The sequence below is a fragment of the Durio zibethinus genome, chromosome 28, assembly GCF_047325235.1.
Source record: "Durio zibethinus cultivar Kanyao isolate XHJ-2024 chromosome 28, ASM4732523v1, whole genome shotgun sequence".
Classification (NCBI taxonomy): domain Eukaryota; kingdom Viridiplantae; phylum Streptophyta; class Magnoliopsida; order Malvales; family Malvaceae; genus Durio; species Durio zibethinus.
The window spans coordinates 7219562-7242939 of NC_143189.1; the positions used below are offsets into that span (position 1 = coordinate 7219562).

Sequence of the window (23378 nt, forward strand, 5' to 3'; positions counted from 1 at the left end):
GTTACAAATTATTTATAGCCAAATCTTACGCACTGCAGTAAGCCTTTAGACTGGATCCAACAGCTCGTCGAGTAACGTCGTAGAATCCCAAGAATTCCTCGTGGTCGAAAGGATTGAAGAGCAAGGGATTTTCTTCATCCACAAGCTCTTTTGGAACCTTTACTTGGTAGCCTCCTCTCGGGGTTGCAAACAACCCGGTTGGCATAGTACCTTGTCTTGTTCCCGTCATAATGACGCGATGACATGGAGAAGACAATCCACCATTTAACCATACCTGCAACATTATGACAGAGCTTCCAATATGAAATTTTTTTTTCTTTGATTTACACCTAGTAATCGTTTCACTAACAACTATTACAATTTCAACTACTTCAGTTTTGACCCCGACAACCTAATTAATTAGTTCTGATAAGAGGAAATAAAAAATATGGCATGAAGCTAAGATCTCTGCCTTAAACTTGTGTTTAGGTCAGGCCATCAGGGTATTTTTTTAATAGAAAGTTTAGGGTGAGGGAATCATCTTCGTTCTAGATTCAGGACAGACCGTAAGTTTTATGGAAAACTTACAATCTACAAATCGTTCAAGGAAGGGAATTGCTGACAGTAAAAATCAAACCTAAGCTTTATAATTGAAGTATTCAATTTTTATCAATTCAATTATTTCCATTGGCTACATCAGGATTTTACAAGTTCAACATATTTGTAAAATTAGACTCATTACAAGAAATCTGACATATAGTGATGCTAAAAAAAAGCATTAGTGAAACCGCAAAATCAGTCAATATAGTACCATAAACCATATATTAACGGTCAAAATGTGTATTCCGATAAATTTTTAACCGTCAATATATCATTTGTTGGTATAGACTTATACTGATGGTTTTTAAGGTGTTACTGATGGTTTTTAAGGTGTCAAAATAGCTTCTAGATATATACCTACAATTCAAGATCGTTAATAAATGTGTATCTATTAGTATATCATATGTTGTATGTTTCACCATTATACTTTTTACCAATGAGTAACACCTATCAGTATAGACTTATATGTTTTAATTTTTCTTGCCTATATTGATGGTTAATGGTCGTCAATATAGACTTGTATTTTTTATACCTATACTGATGCTTAAAGCCTATCAGTATAGATTTGTAGTTTTTAATTTTCTCACTTATACCGACGGCTAGCACCCATCAGTATAAACTTATACGTTTTAATTTTTTTGATCTATACCGACAATTAACACCTATCAATATAGACTTGTAATTTTTTTTACCCATACCGACACTTAGCATCCATCAATATAAACTTATATTTTTTAATTTTTTTTTTATCTATACCGACAGTTAGAAACTGTCGTATAGAATTGTATGCTTTAATTTTCTTACTTTTATCGATGGTTAGAGAGTGTCAGTATAGACTTATATGTTTTAATTTTTTTTATTATATTTTAGTCACTATTAGTATCCCCTTAAATATTCCAATGATCAAATGCGTTAGTATAAATATTAAAACGTTGGTAAATTTTTTTAAAAATTATATTTTCAATTATTAATATTAATTTATTTATAATTATAATATGATATGTTTTCATATAAATAAATAAATAAAACACAATAAAGTAAAAAATATTTAATACCATTAAAACTACAAGTAAATTATTTATAATCCACAAACTTAGTATAAGTGAAAAACTAAAGTCTTTGTACTAAGTCTGATAAAACAAACATCGATAAAACAAATATAAATAAAGAGTTACACCACCTCACCCTAAAAAACATAATCATAAGTTTGCACCATCAAACACCTAAAGACCTTTTGATTACTTTAAAACTTCAATAAAACTCTAAACAAAATAACCTTAATAAATCTATAAATGAACAAACAATTGCAAAACCACCTTAATAAGAAAAAATATACATGCACCTATTACAAGCCCTTTCCAAAACCAAAATATTTTAATTCATACAAAATATCATAAGTCTTGAAAAAGTTAACAAGTGTAGCTACATCATATAACTAACAAGCTCAATGAACCCAGCTCACCAACATTATTCAATATACCAATCAAGCATCACAAAACACAATAGCCTTATTTCAACAAAATGCATAACATTCAAAACAAAGCCAAATCTCCTTACAAACATAATGCTCAAAGTAAATAAACAACTTCCTAAAATAAATGATCCCATCATAAATTTCTACAAAGAAGTTTCTGTATAGCATAAAAAAATTCAATTAGAATTCTTGTAAATTATCTTATATACATAGAAGGTAAAAAAGTAATCATCCATTCATAGACTAGTAGAAATAATTTTATAAACATCTTATTCCTTCATATATATAGAAGGTAATCATCCATTTATATACCAACAAAAATAATTTTATAAACATCATATTCATTAGTGTAGTGCATGAATGAACAAGAAATAACGTAATTTGCATGTGTAATCTCATTCTTTTAGTTTAATTCCAAATAATAACTTAATGAAACCAACCTAAGATTATTTTAGTCAACAAAACTATCATTAAACAAATATTTTCACTATAACATTCAAGTATACAACTACAAAGCATGCTTACATCATAAGGAAGCTTTTCCAAATGAAAAAAAAAAAAAAGGTAAGAAAGCCTTATCAAGGAAAAAGAACAAGCTTTAAATTATAGTGTAATTTAATGATTATAGCAAAGACGATAGGTAATGTTTCAAGATCATAATTACATGATTCAAAACTTATATTTAAAATTGACTTTGGTATTTTATCTAAGAAACAATATCAAGAAAAACATTTCCGCATATATATCGTGCGATGACGAGTTTCATTTTCATTTTCATTAGGTTGATGACTTGAATTTAAAGAACGATTATTTTCACATGTGATTTCTGGAGCACTACTAGCATTAGGAACCTAAAATTAATTCAAAAGAAATTTTAATAAGGTTTAAGATTCATGAGCAAGATGACAATTTGCATATATATAAACTAAAATAGATGTTATATATACCTCTCTATTCACCATGTGAGTAACAATATTCAAGATATCTATATTCTCATTAGAAAATTATCTTTTAAGTATCGATAAGACAGTACTTAAAGTTTCTTTCAAGTCTTTAATTTTTGCCTTCAACTCTTATACCTAATCCTTATGTTGAACCAATTCAAAAGATGAAGGACCATATTGTTTAGATGAAGTAGATACAATACCTATGCAATGAACATGCCATTTTCTCTCTAGTCCTTTAACATTTGAATAAACATTATCTTTTCATGAACTCTTTTCAGAATTCTAAGCACTAGTTTCGCTCAAACCTTGTTTCATGAGTTCCTAAAATTGTAAACAAACATTTTAGTATAGAGAAACTAAACATAAGTAAAAGCAAGTAATAGCTAAATTAAATACCATAATTTTAGCTGTTTTGTTATTCACAACACTTTCATCTTTACATGTATAAGAAAGAATATACATCTCAACACGTGATGGTGAAATTCCATTAGTTTCTTGTTTCTATAAAGGTACAATATTAATTATTGTAATGAAAAAATTGCACATATAAAAAGTAAACTTCATAGTCACTTAATTGAGTGCAACAACGAAAATTGATATATGTACCAAAGTTTGAATGATTCTCAAAAATGATTTTGTTCTTATGCAATAAGGCTCATCAAATTTTGAACGATTTATTTTGTTTGTCTCACTTTGTTCCTTTAAACAAATGAATAAAAAAATATATATTATAATAACTTTGTAATTATTATCATAGTGTTCAAACAAAGTAAATATTATATTTTGTTAACATTTACATTCACTTTATTAGTCAACTAATGTGCAGCAAGAAACAGGAATTGACTTTTGTCTACTCGAGAATTATCAACCTTTGCAGCCATTTCCTCCAGTGTCTTGTATTGATCATAAAATTTAAACTTCAATTCATTCTTTCATTACCTCCACTTAATACCTATGTTTTTTAGTGCCCAAGACTTAATTTTTTGAAATATTTCTTTATCAATGAGCTCATTAGAATCAGATTTGTAAAATGCAAACTTTGACTACAATTTGAAAAAAGTAATTGGAAAGAAAATGTTGATATATATTATATGAATTGCTACTATTAACTAGAAACTAAAAGATTATTGTCATGACATTAGCTAGCAACTAAAACATTATCATATTGATACCTCTAATGTTTTCTATATTTCTTCATTCTTATCATTCGACATTTCATGCCAATTTGTATAATTAATTGGTGCAAAGCTAGGCATTCTCACCATGCTACCAATGAATCAAGTTAAAGAGCAAGATTCATCACCGATTGGTGTAGCATCATCATTGACCTTAATAACAACACGCTCCCCTTCTTCCAAATCCTAAATATCAGCCATACGTATAAGACCTCGAGCTTTTTTATGTTGAACATTTTCTACATAGAAAAATTACATGTAAACAAAGCAATTAAATTTATTAAAAATTATAATTATATAATATTATAACACATAAATAATTGTACTAATAGAATATAGTGTTTTTATACCTAAATTATGTTCAACTTGTTCATCTTGATTTTCATTATTTGTAGATTGAGAAATTGGTTTTTGAGATTCTTGCAAAGGCTCATGTTGTGAAGTTTTGGATCTACAAGCACATGTTGCTCTTCAGATTGTGTTTGTAGTTGAGAACTAGAGGTACGATTTGCCCTAGCATATTCAATCATCTATGCTTTACCATCTCAAGTCTAATAATACACAAAATATACTAAGTACAATATGACAGAGAACTTGATAGTGGCAAACTATAAAGCATATAGTGAATTTAATATATTACATGATCACACAAATTTAAGTAATTCAAGCTAGTAACACAAAAACAAAAATTAGTGAACTATGTCTTACATTGTAAAACCTTAACAACAATTTAAACTATTACATAAAATTAAAAAAGTCATCCCCATTATGTTTATCTATGGGATCTTTTTCCACATGCTCATTTTTCATCTCCGATGTGACCTCCATTCCATTATCATCAACTTCACTTCTAACCCAATTTAAAGTACCATGTATGTCATCAAATTCAATATGGATTTCTCCATTTTCTTGCTCTCTATATAAGGATGATTCATCACCCATATCCAATACATCTTTAAGTTTTGCATGCTTGATAAAAACCCAACCATTATGTTTTTCATCCTTCACATAAAAAACTTTTTTAACTTGTGATGCTAAGATAAAAGGATCATGAACTAAATTAGTTTCACTATGAGCTAGATGTGAAAAATTCATGGGAGTGAAACCAAATTTATCTTTCTTGCAACCTCTATTTATATCAATCTAATCATATTTAAATAACACAACTTTCATTCTACTAGTATAATTCAACGGAATGACGTCTTTTAAAATCTCATAATAGTTAACTTCTCCCTCAATAGGTTGTGGATCACTTGTACTTGTATAACTCATCATCTTGGTTATTACAACAACCCTACTATTTTAAGTTTTCAAGTATCTCTCATGTGCCTTGGTATAAAATCTAAAACCATTATTGATATAACCAGTGTATTTCTTAACATATCAGTTAGACTACAAGCAAGCCATCTAAGTTGATCTATGATGTTTGAATCTCTTTGTCAATCCAAATTGGCAACCTATCCAATTTCATATTTGGTTAAAATAATAATCTAACTATAAAAATTTTATTTACATATTCCAAACCATGATGTGTGACTTACATGATCATGAAACCAATAATGAAATGTTTCACTTTGCAACTTTTGTATCTCATATGGCGTAAGCCAAGAAGACCGATTATGCCTCTTAATAAATTGCTCATACTTTTTACATGAAAAAAATTCATAAAAGACTATACAAATATACTACAAAAGAAAATTATCAAGTATAATATGCATGTAGATTAGTGATCTTTCTTTATAAAATGAGCAACCTTAGTAGAATTAAATAGCACATATCGGTATGTTTAAATTAAAGTTATAGCATCAAGTATAATTCATTAGACCTTTTTACGCTTGTTAACATTAAAACCTTATGTTTTAATGTTTCCAACGGTCTTCCTATAGTAGAAAGAATGGCTATTTCTTCCTTTTTAAAAGGATTCTTGTCTTTATTTTGGATAGGTCGATTAAAAATAGTTTTCATCCCATCTAAGTATCTTAAACAAAAAGTTATGCATTCATTTGCTAAGTACGCTTCTACAATTAAACCTTTAGGACAAGCTTTATTGCTCACATGTGATTTAAGAGTAAGAAGAAACCTATATAAATGGAAGTTCAATAAAAAAGATCATTAGCAAACATCTTGGTTGAAATTTAAGTAAAAAAATCTATAATACTTTAAGATATACCTCTCAATAGGATACATCAATCAATAAATGATTGGACCTATAATTTTTGCTTCATTTGCCAAATGGATAACTAAATGTATCATTATTGTGAAAAGAAAAATGAAGGAAAAATCTTTTCCATTTGACATAAAATTGATGCAGCCTGAGACTTAAGTAATTCAAGCTTATGTTCTTCAAGAACCTTAGAACAAAGTTATTTAAAAAAGTTACACAAATCAATAAGAACCAAGCACCCCTTATCAAGTAAAGACCATCATATTGCTATAGAAAAAAACTTTTGCATTAAGACATGACCATCATAACTTTTGAGCCCTATTAGTTTTCATTGTTTAAGTTGCACACAACATGAGATATTTGAAGAGTATTCATCTGGAGTTTTCATTTCCTTAAGAATCTTTGAAAAAGAATTTTTTTCAATTAAGCTCATTTGATATAAAGCTTGAGGCAAATATTGAGTGTTAGTGCTAGGATGAGTCTTTGGATAAAGAACACTCCTTATACCCATTTATATAAGGTCAAGTAGTGCTTTGTAGTTATCCTTTGACTTTTCTTCTTGCGTAATCAATGTATCAAGAATGTTATCACAAACATTCTTTTTTATATGCATCACATCAAGATTGTGATGCAATAAAAGATATCTCTAATAAGGTAATATAAATAAAATACTCTTTTTCTTCCATGGCCCATCTTCATTACCATTTCATTATTCCAACTATCTCAACACTTCACTGTCAGATAGTGGTGAAAGAACACTTCTAAATTCTCGAGTCCCATCAAATAAGTTTTTATCGTTCCAAAACCTATGATTAGTTGCAACCACCTACGATGGCACATGTAATAATACTTTCTACCATGTTGTAACCACTTAGATGCAGTATCAAATCCATAGCAAGGACAAGCATACTCTCTCTTAGTACTTCATCCAAACAAATTGGCATATGCAGGGAAGTTGTTAATGGTCCAAATTAACACTGCACGTAGTTGAAAGTTTAATTTTTTTAGGTATCAAAAGTCTAAATGCCAATTTTCCAAAGTTTCTACAACTCTTCTACCAAAGGTTATAGGTATATATCTATATTGTTTCCAAGACCTTTTGGACTAGGAATAAGTAGGGAAAGAATAACGTTTGGCTATTTCATACACATCCATAAAGGTAAGTTATAAGGTATCAATTTAACAAGTCAAGTGCTATGTGTCACACTTATAGTTTTAAAAAGGTTAAAGCCATCAGAAGCCAATCCCAAGCTAATATTATGAGGGTCAAAGGAAAACAAAGGATATTAAGAATCTAATTTTTTCCAAGCTAGAGAATCTACAAGATGTCTTACATGTCCTTCCTTAGTACGCTCATATTTATGTCAAGTCATTAAGAGAGCAATTTTTTAAGACATGAATAACCTTTGTAGTCTTGGAATTAAAAGAAACCAATGTAAAATCTTAACAAAATTTTTTTCTAACATTATATCTTGGGGATCATTTTCTACATCATTCAAGCTCTCTTTCTACCTAGAAATGCCACATTTTGAACATATTTCTTTATTTACCTTATCCTTCTAAAACACCATACAATCATTAGGACAAGCATGGATTTTTTCATATCTCAAACCTAAGGCAAAAATCATCTTTTTCAATTCTTGATAAGACCTTGGTAATGTATTACCTTCTGGCAGAGCAAGCTTCAAAACCTCTAACAATGTATTGAAAGATTTATTTGTCCAACCATTAAAACACTTAATGTGAAATAAATAAATTACAAAGAAAAACTTTGTGATAGATTACAAAGAAAAACTTTGTGAAGTTTTTACAATTTGGATATAGTTTCTCTTCTACATCTTTAAGTAAACCATAAAACTTGTTACTATTAATTCTATGACCATGGTGTTGCTCTCCACTATTATCTCAAGCTTATATGTTACCTACACTAACATTCATAACTCTTTCAACCATCTTATCATGTAATAAAATATGAATGTTAGGACCTAGCTCTCTTTTTTTATCATTAGTTGTTCCAATAGGTAAACATGCATCCAAGACCTCTCCATGAAATACCCATCGAACATATCTTTTAAGAAAACCATTACATATTATGTGTTCAAATGCATATCTCCTACAAATTTAAAATGTGTTGACACATTTAATACAAAGATGCCAAAATTTTCCATCTTCAGATGATATTGCAAAGGCAAAGTCTAAAAAACTAGTGACTCCTTTTATATATTCTTCACTGGCTCTTGACGTGAGATTTATCTATGCCTTATCCATAGAATATAAAATGATTTGCCCTAGTAATAAAATTATATTTAATTTAAAAACTTAAATTAAAACAATAGCATTTAATTTAAACACTAAATAAAATTTGACTAGGTAAGCATAATGTCACATTTTCATTAAGAATAATATTTCAGACATACTTCTATAATTAAACTTATGTATTTTTAGGAGAAGCATAACCAAGAGTAGTTTCGGTTGAATAAGCAAGAGAGAGGTAGAAGATAGAAGGAAAGTAGCTAAAAAAAAAAAACAAAAATATTTGAAATAACTCATAATTGCAAAAGAACAAAATTTTAAAGCTTGAAATTTAAACAAAGATTTTAGCTTAAAAGTTAAAAAGATCAAAGGCGAGGAAGAGTGAGACGAGATAAGCTTTAGGTGAGGTAAAGACTGAAAGGCAAGGTAAGGACAATGAAAACAAAATTTTCACTAGTTTTGTTTTAATAATTTTAGATTTTTTTAAAAGGTTTTCATTCCCAAGACGTGGGAACATAAGGTAAGGACGATAGATTATTGAAGATATTTTTTGTCAAAAAAACTTAAATAATCTCTACAAAATCTTGGCATCTGATTATTCATGGCATTTGTGGCAAAAAAATGCCTTGAATAATCAATCCCCTTCAATTTTTATGAGAGGATTATTCAAGGCGTTTTTTGCAATGCCTTGAATAATCTTTAAAACTTTTTTATAAGGGATTATTGAAGACATTTTTGGCAATAATCCCCTCTATTTTTTTTTATGAGAAGATTAAACAAGGCATTTTAGCTCGAAAAGCACCTTGAATAATCCCTTACAAAAAAATTGAATAGGGTTATTGAAAGTGTTTTTTGTTAGAATAATCCACTAATATTTTTTTTGAGTGGATTAATCAAGGTGTTTTTAGCCAAAAATGCCTTGAATAATCCCTTCCAATTTTTTGGAAGGGATTATTCAAGGTGATTTCTATCAAAAATACCTCCAATAATCTCTTCCTATTTTTTTGGGATCATTCTAGGAGTTTTTGTGATAAAACACCTTGAATAATCTCCTTCAGGCATTTATGAGGAGATTATTTAAGGCATTTTTCTCCAGAAAATGCCTTGAATAATCTCTAACAAAATATTGAAAGGATTATTGAAGGCGTTTTTTGCCAAAAATGCCTTGAATAAATCTTGGATTATTGAAAGCATTTTTGGTCAAAAACACCTTTAATAATCCCTTCTAATTTTTAGAGGAGATTATTCGAGATGTTTTCTATCAAAAAAGCCTTTAATAATCCTCTCCCATTTTTTTGGGATCATTTAAGATATTTTTTGCGATAAAACACCTTAAATAATCCCCTTCAGGCATTTATGAGGAGATTGTTGAAGGCATTGAAAATGCCTTGAATAATCCCTAACAAAATATTAAATGGGGTTATTAAAGGTATTTTTAGCAAAAAATACCTTAAATAAATATTGGATTGTTGAAGGCATTTTTAACCAAAAACGGCTTTAGTAATCTCTTTTAATTTTTTGAAGGGGATTATTCGAGGTGTTTTTTTTTAAAAAAATACCTTTAATAATCCCTTTCCATTTTTTTTTTTGGGATCATTCAAGGCATAAAAATGCCTTGAATAATCTATTTCAAGCATTTATAAAGAGATTATTGAAGGCATTTTTGCTAGAAAACGCCTTGAATAATCTTTAAGAAAATATTAAATGGGGTTATTGAAGGCATTTTTTGCCAAAAATGCCTTTAATAATCTCCTCCAATTTTTTAAAGGAGATTATTTAAAGTAATTTCTACCAAAAATGCCTTCGAAAATCCCTTCCTTTTTATGGGATAATTAAGGTGTTTTTGTGATAAAACGCCTTGAATAATCCCTTGTGGTTAATCAAGGCATTTATGGTAAAAAAGGCTTTGAATAATCCCCTTCAGGCGTTTATAAGGAGATTATTAAAGGTGTTTTTTCCTAGAAAATGCCTTGAATAATCTCTATCAAAATATTGAACGAGGTTATTGAAGGCATTTCTGGTCAAAAACGTCTTGAATAAATCTTGGATTATTGAAGGTGTATTTGGCCAAAAATGCCTTTAATAATCCCATCCAATTTTTTGGAAGGGATTATTCGAAGCATTTTTTATAAAAATACCTTCAATAATCCCCTCTCATTTTTTTTAGATCATTCAATGTAGTTTTTTGATAAAACACCTTGAATAATCCCCTTCAAGCATTTATGAGGAGATTATTGAAGGTGTTTTTGCCCAGAAAATGCCTTGAATAATCCCTAACAAAATATTGAATTAGGTTATTGAAGGCATTTCTGGCAAAAAATGCCTTGAATAAATCCTGGATTATTGAAAGCGTTTTTTCCCAAAAACACCTTTAATAATCCCTTAATTTCTTGGAATTGATTATTTGAGGCGTTTTCTACCAAAAATACCTTTAATAATCCTTTCTCATTTTTTTTTGTGATCATCAAGGCATTTTTAAAATAAAACACCTTGAATAATTTCCTTTAGGCATTTATAAGGAGATTATTGAAGACGTTTTGGCCAAAAAAACACCTTGAATAATCGTTAACAAAATATTGAATGGGTTATTGAAGGTATTTCTGACCATAAACACCTTTCATAATTCTTGAATTATTGAAACCATTTTTGACCAAAAGCGCCTTCAATAATCCTTTTCAAATTTTAGAGGGGCTTATTCGAGGCATTTTTTACCAAAAATACCTTAAATAATCTGTGATTTTTTATTGGGATTATTCAAGGCATTTTTGCCCAGAAAAAGCCTTAAATATTCCTTTACAAAAAATTGAAGGCATTTTTTTGGTAAAGCACCTTTACTAATCATTTTTAAAATTCATTCCCCTATCTTAAACTTTGGAATCCCAAACTGCTATTATAGAAAATGATTAAAAGCTGTATTGCAGCCAAACTAAAACCCCAAAACCCATTTAGTTTACTTTTTGGTTTCTTTATCTCTCTTGTCACCGTCAATCTTCAACAACTGAACACTGTCGTACCTTTTTTTTATCGATATATCTTTAGTTTATTTATTTTTTGTATTATTTATATTCTTCAATATAGGTATTTTTTCATTCCTTACTATATATATTTTTTATTGATTGCATCGTCACCTTAGTCCTTTAATTTTCCTTCATTGCATGTATAGTATTTCTTTGTAGTTTGGTTTAAATATTGTGGTTTGTTGAATGGTATTATGGAAATTGCGTATATGTTTTTTACTCATCATTTATTTTGCGTGGAACTCTTATTTAAGGTAAGAATCAGAGTATGACTTGTATTCGTAAAATATTATTGGTTTGAGGATGTTTTACATATATTGGTGTAATAACTATAGTATGATTATTACGTATTATGTGAAATTTAGAGAGACAGTTTGGTTTATTTCATATAATTATGATTAAAATTGTAAGTATTATGAAATTCGAACAACATACTTCTCATGCTACTAAACATGAAGATGACACACCTATAGTTGAAAAAAGAAATGCAAGGGAACAAACTAAACAAATTCAAGTGACTGACACAAAAATTCATATTGACGTCAATCAAAATAGGCAGTTTATGTTTGATGAAGCTGCCAAGTTGGCTAGTCATATTGGAGCGATCATCCGTAGTAGCATTTATATTGCATACCATAATTGGAGATGTATCCCTAATGATCTAAAGGATCATATATGGAATCGGTTATGGTATGTTTATTCAATTATTCATAAAATTTGTTAAATGATCATTTAATTAAAATTCAATGTTGTCATACAAATTGTGTTAAATTTATTATGAACGATTCGACATCCCAATTGAGTGTAAAAAGCTTATGTTGCAATCGATTGGGAAAGCATTCAGAGACTTTAAAAATAAATTGAACACTTAATATATTTTACCATTCGCTGATCATTGTGATGTCTTGGCTGTTCCACCTTCGTCATATGTAGATGTTATAAGTTATTAAGATTGGATGAATTTTGTTCAAGATCGACTATCAGAAGAATTCTCGGTACACATACCCATTACAAAAAATTATTTATAAGATTTTATGGAATATATTTGATATCTTAATATGTGATTTATGTAATTTTTTTTTCTAGAAAATCAAAGAACAATAAAAGAACATTTGTGCCAAACAAGTATATCACCATTGGACATCAAAAACGGTTATGCAAATGTCAAGTATGAGCACATTTGTTTTATACTCATAAATGAATATTTCTAAACATTTGTTTAATAAATTCTAATTCTTATATAGCATTAATTTATTAGGAATCATTTAGCTTTGGTAGTAAAGTTTCTAAATGGGATGTGTGGAAAGAAAGACATATGCGAAAAGATGGATCATTTGTAGATGAAGCAACCAAAAAAATAGCTAAAAAGATTGTATGTATAACTATTCATTATATCACGTATGATTGACTTTGTGCTTGTATGCATGACTTTATACTTGTATAGATTTGTTATTATGGCCCATCGTATTATTGTCTTTTAGGATGATTTTGCTACTAAAATTAAATCTCGTGAACTGGCAACCCACTATAACAAAGATCCCTTGTCTTTATCATTAGGAGTGAAAGAAATACATGGTTGAGTTCGTGAGGTTGGTAGATTTTTGTTATCATCAAAGTTTTTTGGTAATCAACTCAAAACCCCTCAAATGATGAATGAACCATATGAAGCAATCATTACACAATAACAGCAAAGACTTGATAACCAAGAGTAATGCCTGAATGATCAACAGTAACAACTTGTAACTTTGGAGGCAATGTTGGTAGCAATGTAGCCTAGGCTAGTCAGATAGCATCATCTATCTAGGATAAGCTTCCACTGCAAGTCAGGCAAGAAACCCGACCTCTGGTACTAGCCATTAAGTATGCTTTTGTTTATTCATTTAATTTTTATTTGTTTATTATATTTATTGATTTGGTTTTAACATTTATATTTCATTATATATTGTAGCAAGATGTTGGGACTCAGAAGATGACATTTGTTCAAGCTACCATTGATGTGTTATCTAATTATGCACTTGATCATTTATTTGAAGGAAACTGCATTACTGTTGAGTCCGAGGATGGTTTATTTGATCATACATCAGTTTCTTACATTGAGGAGCTTAAGATTAAGGCATTTTGTACCCTAGATGAAATATCAACTACTGATATTGTTGTCTGTATGAGGTTAGCTTATAAATTTAAATATACAAAGTCAATATGTATTAATCTATATTATGGTGTGTTACTAACTAGTATTATTGATTGTTATCGTGTAGCTTCCTATATAAAGAGATCAAGGCGAAGCAAATGATCTATAGATTCAGATTCATTGACCCGAATTTCATTAGTGATCAGAATGGCACTGTCATTTTTCGTGGTCGTTATATGGGTCAATGCTTGCAAAAATAGGTTGATTATTTTTTGATCCCATATAATGCTGGGTAAGTTATATTCATGCAAATAATTATTTCAACCTTACCCGAATCTAAGATGATGCCTAATATAAGTATATCATTCTTATTATTTTGCAGTCATCATTGATAGCTTATTGTGATTGATATCAATTTCTTAACGTCATACTTATTTAATTTTGCTTAACCAATGACGAAGTCTAACCTTGATATTCAGAATTTTATAAAAAGGTATTGCATGTTATTATATTATCTTGTGTTTCTTCCTAATTACTTTTATTTTTGTATTAAGTACTTTTTTTTGTTCAATTTAAGAGAATATCTGCAGTTGATAAAAAAGCGAAGATAAATCGGGTGTCACTACCGGTCAATGTGAGATTTATTCTTTTATGCTGAGTTTGTTTAGATAAATGTTTCTTAAACCCATTAAATTTATTTTTTAGGTACCTCATTAACCAGGATATACTGAATGTGAATATTATGTCCTTCGTTTTATGAGGGAGATGGTTTTATATGATTTTATGACTACACCATTTAAGGTTAGTATTAATTTCATACAATCGTAATATCTTTAAAAAAAAAAGCTAAATTATGTTCTCGTTTATTTACATTTACTTCTGATTTTTTTTATATAGTGGAAGAGTAAAGGAAGCTTCACAATAAAAGAACTTGAAGAAGTTCGTAAAGAGTGGGCTAAATATGTATTATCATTCATTGCACTTTAAGGTTGGAGATTGTTGGTTGGGTGTAAATATTTGCATTTCATTTTATATGGGATGTTTTTAACATGCCATGTTGAATGGATAATTTAAGTTTCTAGATTGGTGTGTTGGTTTAATATTATTGGTATATATTTATTTTATATCAATTGGCAGCTTATATGAATACATATATATTGAGTATGATTATTTGAAAAAGGTATATTTATATGGCAACATTATCAATTATAAATTCAGATGTGTGATCAATTTATTGAAATACTACAATGTTCATAATGTAAATTACAAAATGTAATTCGTAGTATCATATATATAAAGCGAATGTTTTCTGGGCATAAACCTACATCTAACTTGCATTCATTTCCAAACTTGCTTTTCAAAATGGTAATGGCTATTTCCCTATTTTTTAGTCAAGTCAAATGGCTTAAATTGAAGGCATTTCTAGCCAAAAATGCCTTCAATAATCCCCTTCCATTTTTTTTGCATTATTGATGGTGTTTTTTTTGTGAGAAAATGCCTCGAATAATCCCATAGAAACAATTGAATGAGGTTAGCCAAGGCGTTTATGACCAAAAATACCTTGAATAATCCCTTACAAAATATTAAATAGGATAATTGAAGGTGTTTTTGGCTAAAAACACATTCAATAATTCATAGACTATTCAAGGCATTTTTTTGCCAAAAATGCCTTCAATAATCCATGAATTATTCATTTAGAGGGGATTATTCAAGGTGTTTTCTATTAAAAATGCATTCAATAATTCTTACGTTTTTTTTTTTGGAATATTCAAAGCATTTTTGCCTAAAAAACACCTTGAATATTTCCTTACAAAAAATTAAAGGCTTTTTTTTTTGTCAAACGCCTTGTGATTATTTTTAAAATTCATTCCCCTTTCTTAATTTTTGGAGTCCCAAACTGCTAATACAGTAAATAATAAATACTATTTTATAAAAAAACTTTTACAAATAATATAGAAAAATATTTATGTGAATATAAATACCACTATATATGTAGATTATTTATAATTTGACTTTCGATCTAGAATGATTTTAAAATTTTATGAAACCATATTAAAACTGAAATATTAATTGAAACCAAATTAATATAATATTTAAATTAAAAAAATTTTTAGTCTAATTTTTAATTATAAATTTATTAATTAATATAATACTTACAAATTTTCTTTAAAACTTATTATCATTTAAAATTATTAAGTTACAAAATTTATTTATTAATAATTATAGCTTTTGAAAATTTTTATTAGAGGAAAATATTATGAATTAATATTTTTTTAAAATTAGGAATAAATATTTTTTTAGCTTATACTAACGGTTATTATAACCGTCAATATATAATATATTTATACTAATAGATATTTATATGCTGTCAAAAAAAGTTTACCTATATTTACGAATTTACAAAGTGTTGATATAGGCACTCTGTCTATACTGACAGTAACAAAAATTCTTTAGTATAGATACTTTTTAGTTACATAATTTGACCTTTAGTATAGATAAGTGTCAGCATCTAGCATACTTATACTGACGAATAGTTATATACTATCAAAAAAAGTTTATTTATACCGATGGTTGTATAAAGTGATGGTAGTATATTCTGACGATATTAAAAATCCACTAGTAAAAATCTCTTGTACTAATGCAATTTGACAGTCAGTATAATCAAGCATCAGTATATGAAAAAATTTTTGTAGTGACTCCATTTGTTTCATGAAAAATGACTTTCGAAAAATAATTTTTGCATTTTCAAGTGTTTGTTTGGTAGAAAACTAACTGGTCAACAAAAAATAACTTACTAGTCAATGGAAAATGAGATCATTTTTTTGGAAATTATCTTATGAATTTGAAAAAAAATATATTTTTCAAAAAATAAATGTTTGAGTATAACTATTTATTAATACTTTTATGCATAATTTACTTATAAATAATATTATATTAATAAATAAATAATATTATATTTGAAGAAATTCATGAGAATTTTATTTATGAATTCTTAATAAACTTTTTAGAGTACAAAAGTATATATATGGCTAAAATATCAAATTTGGCAAATCCCATGATATCCTAAAGATAACAACAAATTACCTAAAAATCCTTTAACAATAAATGAAAACTATCAGGTAGAAATTTAATCAATGAACCAAATCCCTTTTATTTATGAAACAACCAAAATACCAAATGAACGACACCTAATCAAATCCAGTTAGGAATCGGTTTTCTATACTCTCCCTCAAGTTGGGTGGTAGATATCAATTATATCCAACTTGGACTTCAAATTCTCGAAATTGCCATGATAAAGAGCTTTGGTGAAGATGTCAACTATCTGATGTTCTATTGAAGTGTAGACCAATTTGACTGCACATTTTTCAATCTTCTCTGTGATGAAGTGGCTATCAATCTCTACATGTTTCATTCAACCATGATGAATAGGGTTATTCGCAATGTTAATAGCTACTTTATTATCACAAAATAGTTTCATTAAATTCTCAACTAACTTCTTTAATTCTTATGGCATTCTCTTAAGCCAAATTTCTTCACAAATTCCATGAGACATAGCCCTAAATTCAGCTTTAGCACTAATTCAAGTTACCACTACTTGTTTCTTGCTCTTTTAGGTGACCAAGTTGCCCCACACATATGTATAATACCTTGTAGTTGACGTTTGGTTTGTCACAAAACTAGCCCATTCTACATATGAGAAAATCTTCACATCTCTATTTAGTATTTTTATTAAGTGCAACCCTTTGCCTGGATTTCTTTTTCAAGTATTGAAAGATCCAATATATTGCCTCCATGTGTGTCTTTATAGGATTGTTCATAAATCTACTCACCATACTTATAAAGAAGCCAATGTCAGGTCTATTATGCACCAAATAAATTATTTTTCCCACAAGTCTCTGGTATCTATTTTGGTCTACAAGAGGATTTCCATTTTCGATTCCTATCTTGACATTTTGGTCCATTGGAGTATCCATTGTTTACACTCGAGCATCCCTATCTCTTTGAAAAGATCAAATACATATTTTTGTTGTGAAACAAAAATACCATTTCTTGATCGAGCTACTTTCATGCTAAGAAAATATCAAAGCTATCTCAAGTCCTTTATTTCAAGCTTTTTAGTTAGAAGAGTCTTCAATCCAACTATTTCCTCTTCATAATCTCCTGTGAGGACAATACCGTTAACATAAACAATCAAAATAGCAATCTTGCTATTTGGTGAATGTTTGACAAACATAGTGTGCTCAGATTGGCATTGTAAGAACCCATTTTTTTAACAACCTTAGTCAAATGATCAAACCAGGCGTAAGGAGATTATTTGAGACCATATAAGAATTTTTGAAGCTTACACACCTTGTCAATGTTGTCCTGATTGTCAAACTTTGGAAAAATCATCAGGTAAACCTTTTCCACTAGATCACCATTCATAAATGCATTTTGATATCGAGTTGGTGAAGAGGCCAATCTAGGTTTACAGCAAGTGATAGTAACACACGGACAGAATTTAGTTTTGTTACAATAGCAAACATATCCTTATAATCAATTCCATAGGACTAAGAGAACCTTTTAGCCATAAGACAAGCTTTGAATTTGTTCACACTTCCATCTCTATTGTGTTTGATAGTAAAAATCTACTTACATCCTACTGGACTCTTTTTTTTTAAAAGATCAATAATTTTTTATATGCCATTTCTAGTGCTTACATTTCTTCCAATACCATAGCCTTTCACTTTGGTTGTTCAAGCATTTCATGAATGGTATTCGGTATATGAACATTAGTTAATGATGTAACCAGTACTCGATAAGTAGAAAACAACCCTTTATAAGAAACAAAGTTACTAATAGGGTGCTAAGTACATGATCTTACTCATTTTCTTACAGCAATGGACTTATCAAGATCACTAGGAAAATCATTAGAGATAGGTTTAGTAATTGTGTTACTTGTATGAATTTTAAAAGTCTCTAAATTTGGTTCAGAATCTTGGTTCTGTGTTGGAGATGTACAAGTCCCTATCTCCTTTTAAGATTTCAGTCTCTTTAAGTATACAATCATTTCCTTAGCTTTTGTCTCTTACATGGTTTCAAGAGATTTTAGAGACTCAAGATGACTAGTTGAGTCAGAAGAAGAATAATAATTATTTTAAATTGGAATTTAAATTGACAGACAAGTAAAGAAAGGATCAGATGATGATTCATTCTCCCAAAGTTAATATTCCCTAAAACTCTCCCCCTGAATATTGGCTTTAGGATAGAATAGTTGATTCTAAAAAAAGGTGACATCCATAAAAGTGTAAAACTCTTTGGTAGTTGGTGAATAATATCTGTAGCCTTTTAGTTAGGTGAATAGTCAAGAAATATACACCCGAATGATCTGGTGTCTAGTTTATTACATTGTTGTTGGTGTATATAAACAAAGGTAGTACATCCAAACATTTTGACTGGTATGAAGGAAATAAGTTAGACATAAGGGTAGGTTTTGAGAAGTGTTTGACAAGGGATTTGAAATTTTAGCACTCTAGAAAGCATCTTATTGATAAGAAAGGCCGTTGTTAGGATTGCCTCTCCTTAGAAATGTTGCGGGACATGAAAGGCTAGCATAATTTATCATATGTCTATTTTTCTACTTGACAGCTTCATTTTGTTGAAGAGTTTCAGTATATGAGCTCTTATGAATAATTTCTTGATCTAACAAGTAAGATCCAAGAACTGAGTGATAGTATTCTCGCCCATTATCTATTTCAAGTACCTAAATTTTTATTTAAAATTAAGTTTGAACCATCTTATTAAAATTTTGAAATATTGAACTAACCTTTAACTTTTCTTTCATAAGGAACAGCCATATGAGGAACAACCATGTAACTCTTGTGTGATCATCAATGAAGGTAACAAACCATTTAAAGCCTGTAATATTGCTAACCTCGATGATCCCCAAACATCATTATAGATCATAGAAAAAAGATGAGTTGATTAGTATGGTTGACTTGGATAAGAATTGCGAGTGTGTTTGAAAATTTGACAAATTTCACATTGATAAGACTTGAAATCTTTATTGAATAAACCAGAGAATAATTTTTTAAGGTACAAAAAATTTAGATGTCCTAAACGATAGTGACATAACATAATTGTATTTTATTTTACTCTTACTAGAAGATGAAACCGAACAAGCACACTTCAATGATTGTCTCTTAGACTCTTCATCTCTAAAGACATAGGTCTAACACATATCATAGCATTGCCAATCTTTTTCGTTGAATCCAAGCCTTGAAATTCACACATGTTAAAAAGAAATTTAATAACACAATTAAGATCTTGTAATTTTACCAATAGAGAGAAGGTTGCAATTTAAATTAGGGATATGAAAAACAAAGTCAAGATCTTAATTTTTCACTTTGCACAAGTATAACATTGAGAGAGTTATCTTTTTAGGCAATAAATATTATGCTTACAACTAACCCAGTTTTTTTAAGAGATTATTGAACAATTTTTTGAAAGAGTTCCAACTGCTTTTTACTGAACATGCTTGATTTCGAAGGTGTTGGAGTTGTCTTAGTGGTAGCAAAATTTTCATAACTCTCTCGATTTCGAGTAAAATGTGGTTTGTAGTCAATAAGTTTCCTATAGATTTGCCAACAATTTTTTCTTGTGTGTTTTGCTTTTTAATAGTGGTCACACCAAGGTCTATTACTTTTCTTTTATCGATTTTTACCATCTTGGTAGGATTTTGGTCCTCATATAGTAGAGGCTGAATTTTTTGTCTCTTGTGGATTGTATGATGTCCTTAACATCACTTTCTTTCTACTTTCTTCTCGACGGACCTCAGAGAAAACTTCTTAGATGCTGGGTAATGGCTTGATGCTAAGAATTCTCCCACGAATATCATCAAAGCTCTTGTTTAGACCAAGTAGAAACTTAAAAACTCAATCCTTCTCTACTATTTTCTTATATTGTTGGCTATCATCAGGGCACTTCCATGCTATTTCTTCAAAGATATCTAATTACTACTAATAATGAGTTATAGAATTAAAATATTTCATGATAGAGGAGTCTCTTTGCTATAAGTCATGTAGAGTGCTTTTATCTCGAATATTGTAGACGTATTGTCTACGTTGGAGTAGGTTTCTTTCATAGCATCCTAAATTTTCTTGGTAGTTTTGTAGTACATGAAATTTTCACCAATCTCGTTGGTCATAGAATTGATCAACCAGCTACCATGCTATTTTCCAACTTTCAGGTTCGATACTTCGAGTGATTCTTGCTGGGTGAAATAGCCATTTCCATTAAATAATCTTTCTTACCTTTTCAATAGACAAACAACATCATTGATTGAGACTACTGGATGAAGTTTTGGTCATTGAGTTTATGATCAATGATAGGCAAAATAGAGGGCTCGAACACACTTGTGCTACTGGCCATGGCATAATTAGAAAGATAAAAAGAAAAAAATATATATAGGTTTTGATAGTTCATGCTGAATGCTTTGATACCATGAAAAAATTCAGGAGAATTTTATTTATGAATTCTTAAGAAACTTTCTAGAGTACAAGAATATATATATCTAAAGCATCAAATCTGACAAATCCCATAATATCCAAAAAATAATAACAAATCACCTAAAAATGCCCTAACAATAAATGAAAACTACCAAGTACGAATTTGATCAATGAATCAAATCCCTTTTATTTAGGAAACAACCAAAATACTAAATGAATGACACTTAATCAAATCTAGTTATGAATCAATTTTTTACAATATTAACAAATAATATAATATTAATAAATAATATTATATTAATAAATAATATTATACTATATTAATAAATAATATATTATTAATAAATAATATACTATTAATATAATATATTAATAAATATTATTAATAAATAATATTATAATATATTAATAAATAATATACAAAATAATAAATAGTTTTATTTTAAGTATTTTTATATTAACATAATATTTTAATATTAAATATTATTATTAAAATATAATTATTTTTTAATACAAATAATTTTTATAATAAATAATTTCAATATATTTTAATAATAAACAAATTTTAATATTTTAATAGTTATATTAATATTATTTGAAAAAAATAGATTTTCTAGAAAACAATTAAGCAAAAAAAAATATTTTTTATTAACTAATCCAAACAACAAAAAAAATTTTCAATTCAAAAAATGTTAATATTTTTCAAAAATTATTTTCCAAAAATTATTTATTGCGGAACAAATGGAGTTTTAGTTTAAAACAACTTTCAATCCCAATAGAAGGCTTAATATAACACAATAGTTTAACTAGAGATTGAAGTGTGTTCAAAAGTTAAACTATAAGCGCATTATATTAAAAACAGTAATTTTCTCCTCCATTTGTGCTTTCTAAAAACGATATGTTCATATTAAAGTGACTAACGCTGAAAGACTCTCCAATCATGACTATGGAAGTGTCCGATGAAGGTTTTACACTAATCCAGTCGCCATCTTGGGTGTGAATCTCCAATCCATTAACCTCATTTTGATACAATAGGGTAACCATGTTCTGGTCAGAGTGAGCACGTGACCCAAGAGTTGCCTCGCTGGTTTGGGGGCCTTCATATTTCATGACCCAAAGAATATAATTGGCGGAATCCATGTGCTCATCCATGTATTTCTCCACACCAAAACTCTCCAAAATCATGATTCTAATTGTCTTCTCTAATCCTGACGCTAGCTCTGAGAAAGATAGCAGACTTTTGCTGCCAAAGGCAGAGCTGTTAATTATATATACTATATTCATAAAAACTAAGTATTTTAAATGGAATGAGTGCATACTTTTGCTGTCAAAAGAAAGGGTGAAAATTAGCAAGTTTTCCCAATAGTCAGTTGATATAGTATTTTATTTTTAATTTTAGTGATTAAAATTTAATTTTTGACAATTTTAAATATAAAAATAAAAAATTTCAGTGATTAAAATTCAATTTCTAGTAATCTAAAACAAGAAAATTGGGAAGTTGTCTTCCAAAAATAACATTTTGTTAAAAGAATTTTAATCAGGAAGTAAAATGAAAGAGTTATTCTTCTGGACCTGAATCGTGTGTTTCCTTCAGGCCACAAGATGCTAGTCAGGCGTTGTTCAAAGTTTTCAGCAATGTTTGCATCATCAATGATCATGCTTTCATACAGTGGTATCGTAGACCCATAATAGCCAATAAACAGATTCTTGAAAACAATGCGCTTTTTAGTTTGTAAAGGCAGGTCAAATAGCTCTTCCAGGTCTCCAAATACTGCCTTCCGAACGTCCAGGACTTTGTCGAACAAAGCCTCGAAACACCTGTGCTCCTGGAGTGCTCTCCGGACTTGGGCTTTCACCAAATTCCACTCAGGGATGCCTGGCTTCAGGTCTTTTTTTTTTTTTTTTTGAGAAATCTATCACCGGAAAGCCTAACTGCAGTTTCCGAGCTCATCTCTGTTTTCTTCCTAATGTAAACAATAACGGAACAGTTCGATCTTTGGGGTGTTTCATTAATGTGACAATTTCAATTCATATCTTAAATTTATGAGAATTTGTTGTATTATGTTTATAAAGACTTGAATTTACACTTGGATGACGCTTTTTTTATTTTATAAACAAATCTATGAGATCTATTAAGAATCAAACTGACAT

At 29.0% G+C, this 23378-nt stretch overlaps 1 protein-coding gene and 1 pseudogene across 1 annotated transcript; both read right to left on the reverse strand.

Annotated features, from left to right (window-relative positions):
* On the reverse strand, positions 1-23378 carry LOC149510696 (putative 2-oxoglutarate-dependent dioxygenase AOP1.2). The gene is made up of 4 exons (XM_089757064.1): positions 23373-23378; positions 22800-23140; positions 22149-22470; positions 1-274 (listed from the first exon to the last, which is right to left on the reverse strand). The coding sequence occupies exons 1-4, from the start codon at positions 23376-23378 to the stop codon at positions 26-28; spliced, it is 918 nt and encodes a 305-aa protein (XP_089613190.1). The 3' UTR covers positions 1-25.
* Positions 7404-12536, reverse strand: LOC149510697 (uncharacterized; annotated as a pseudogene).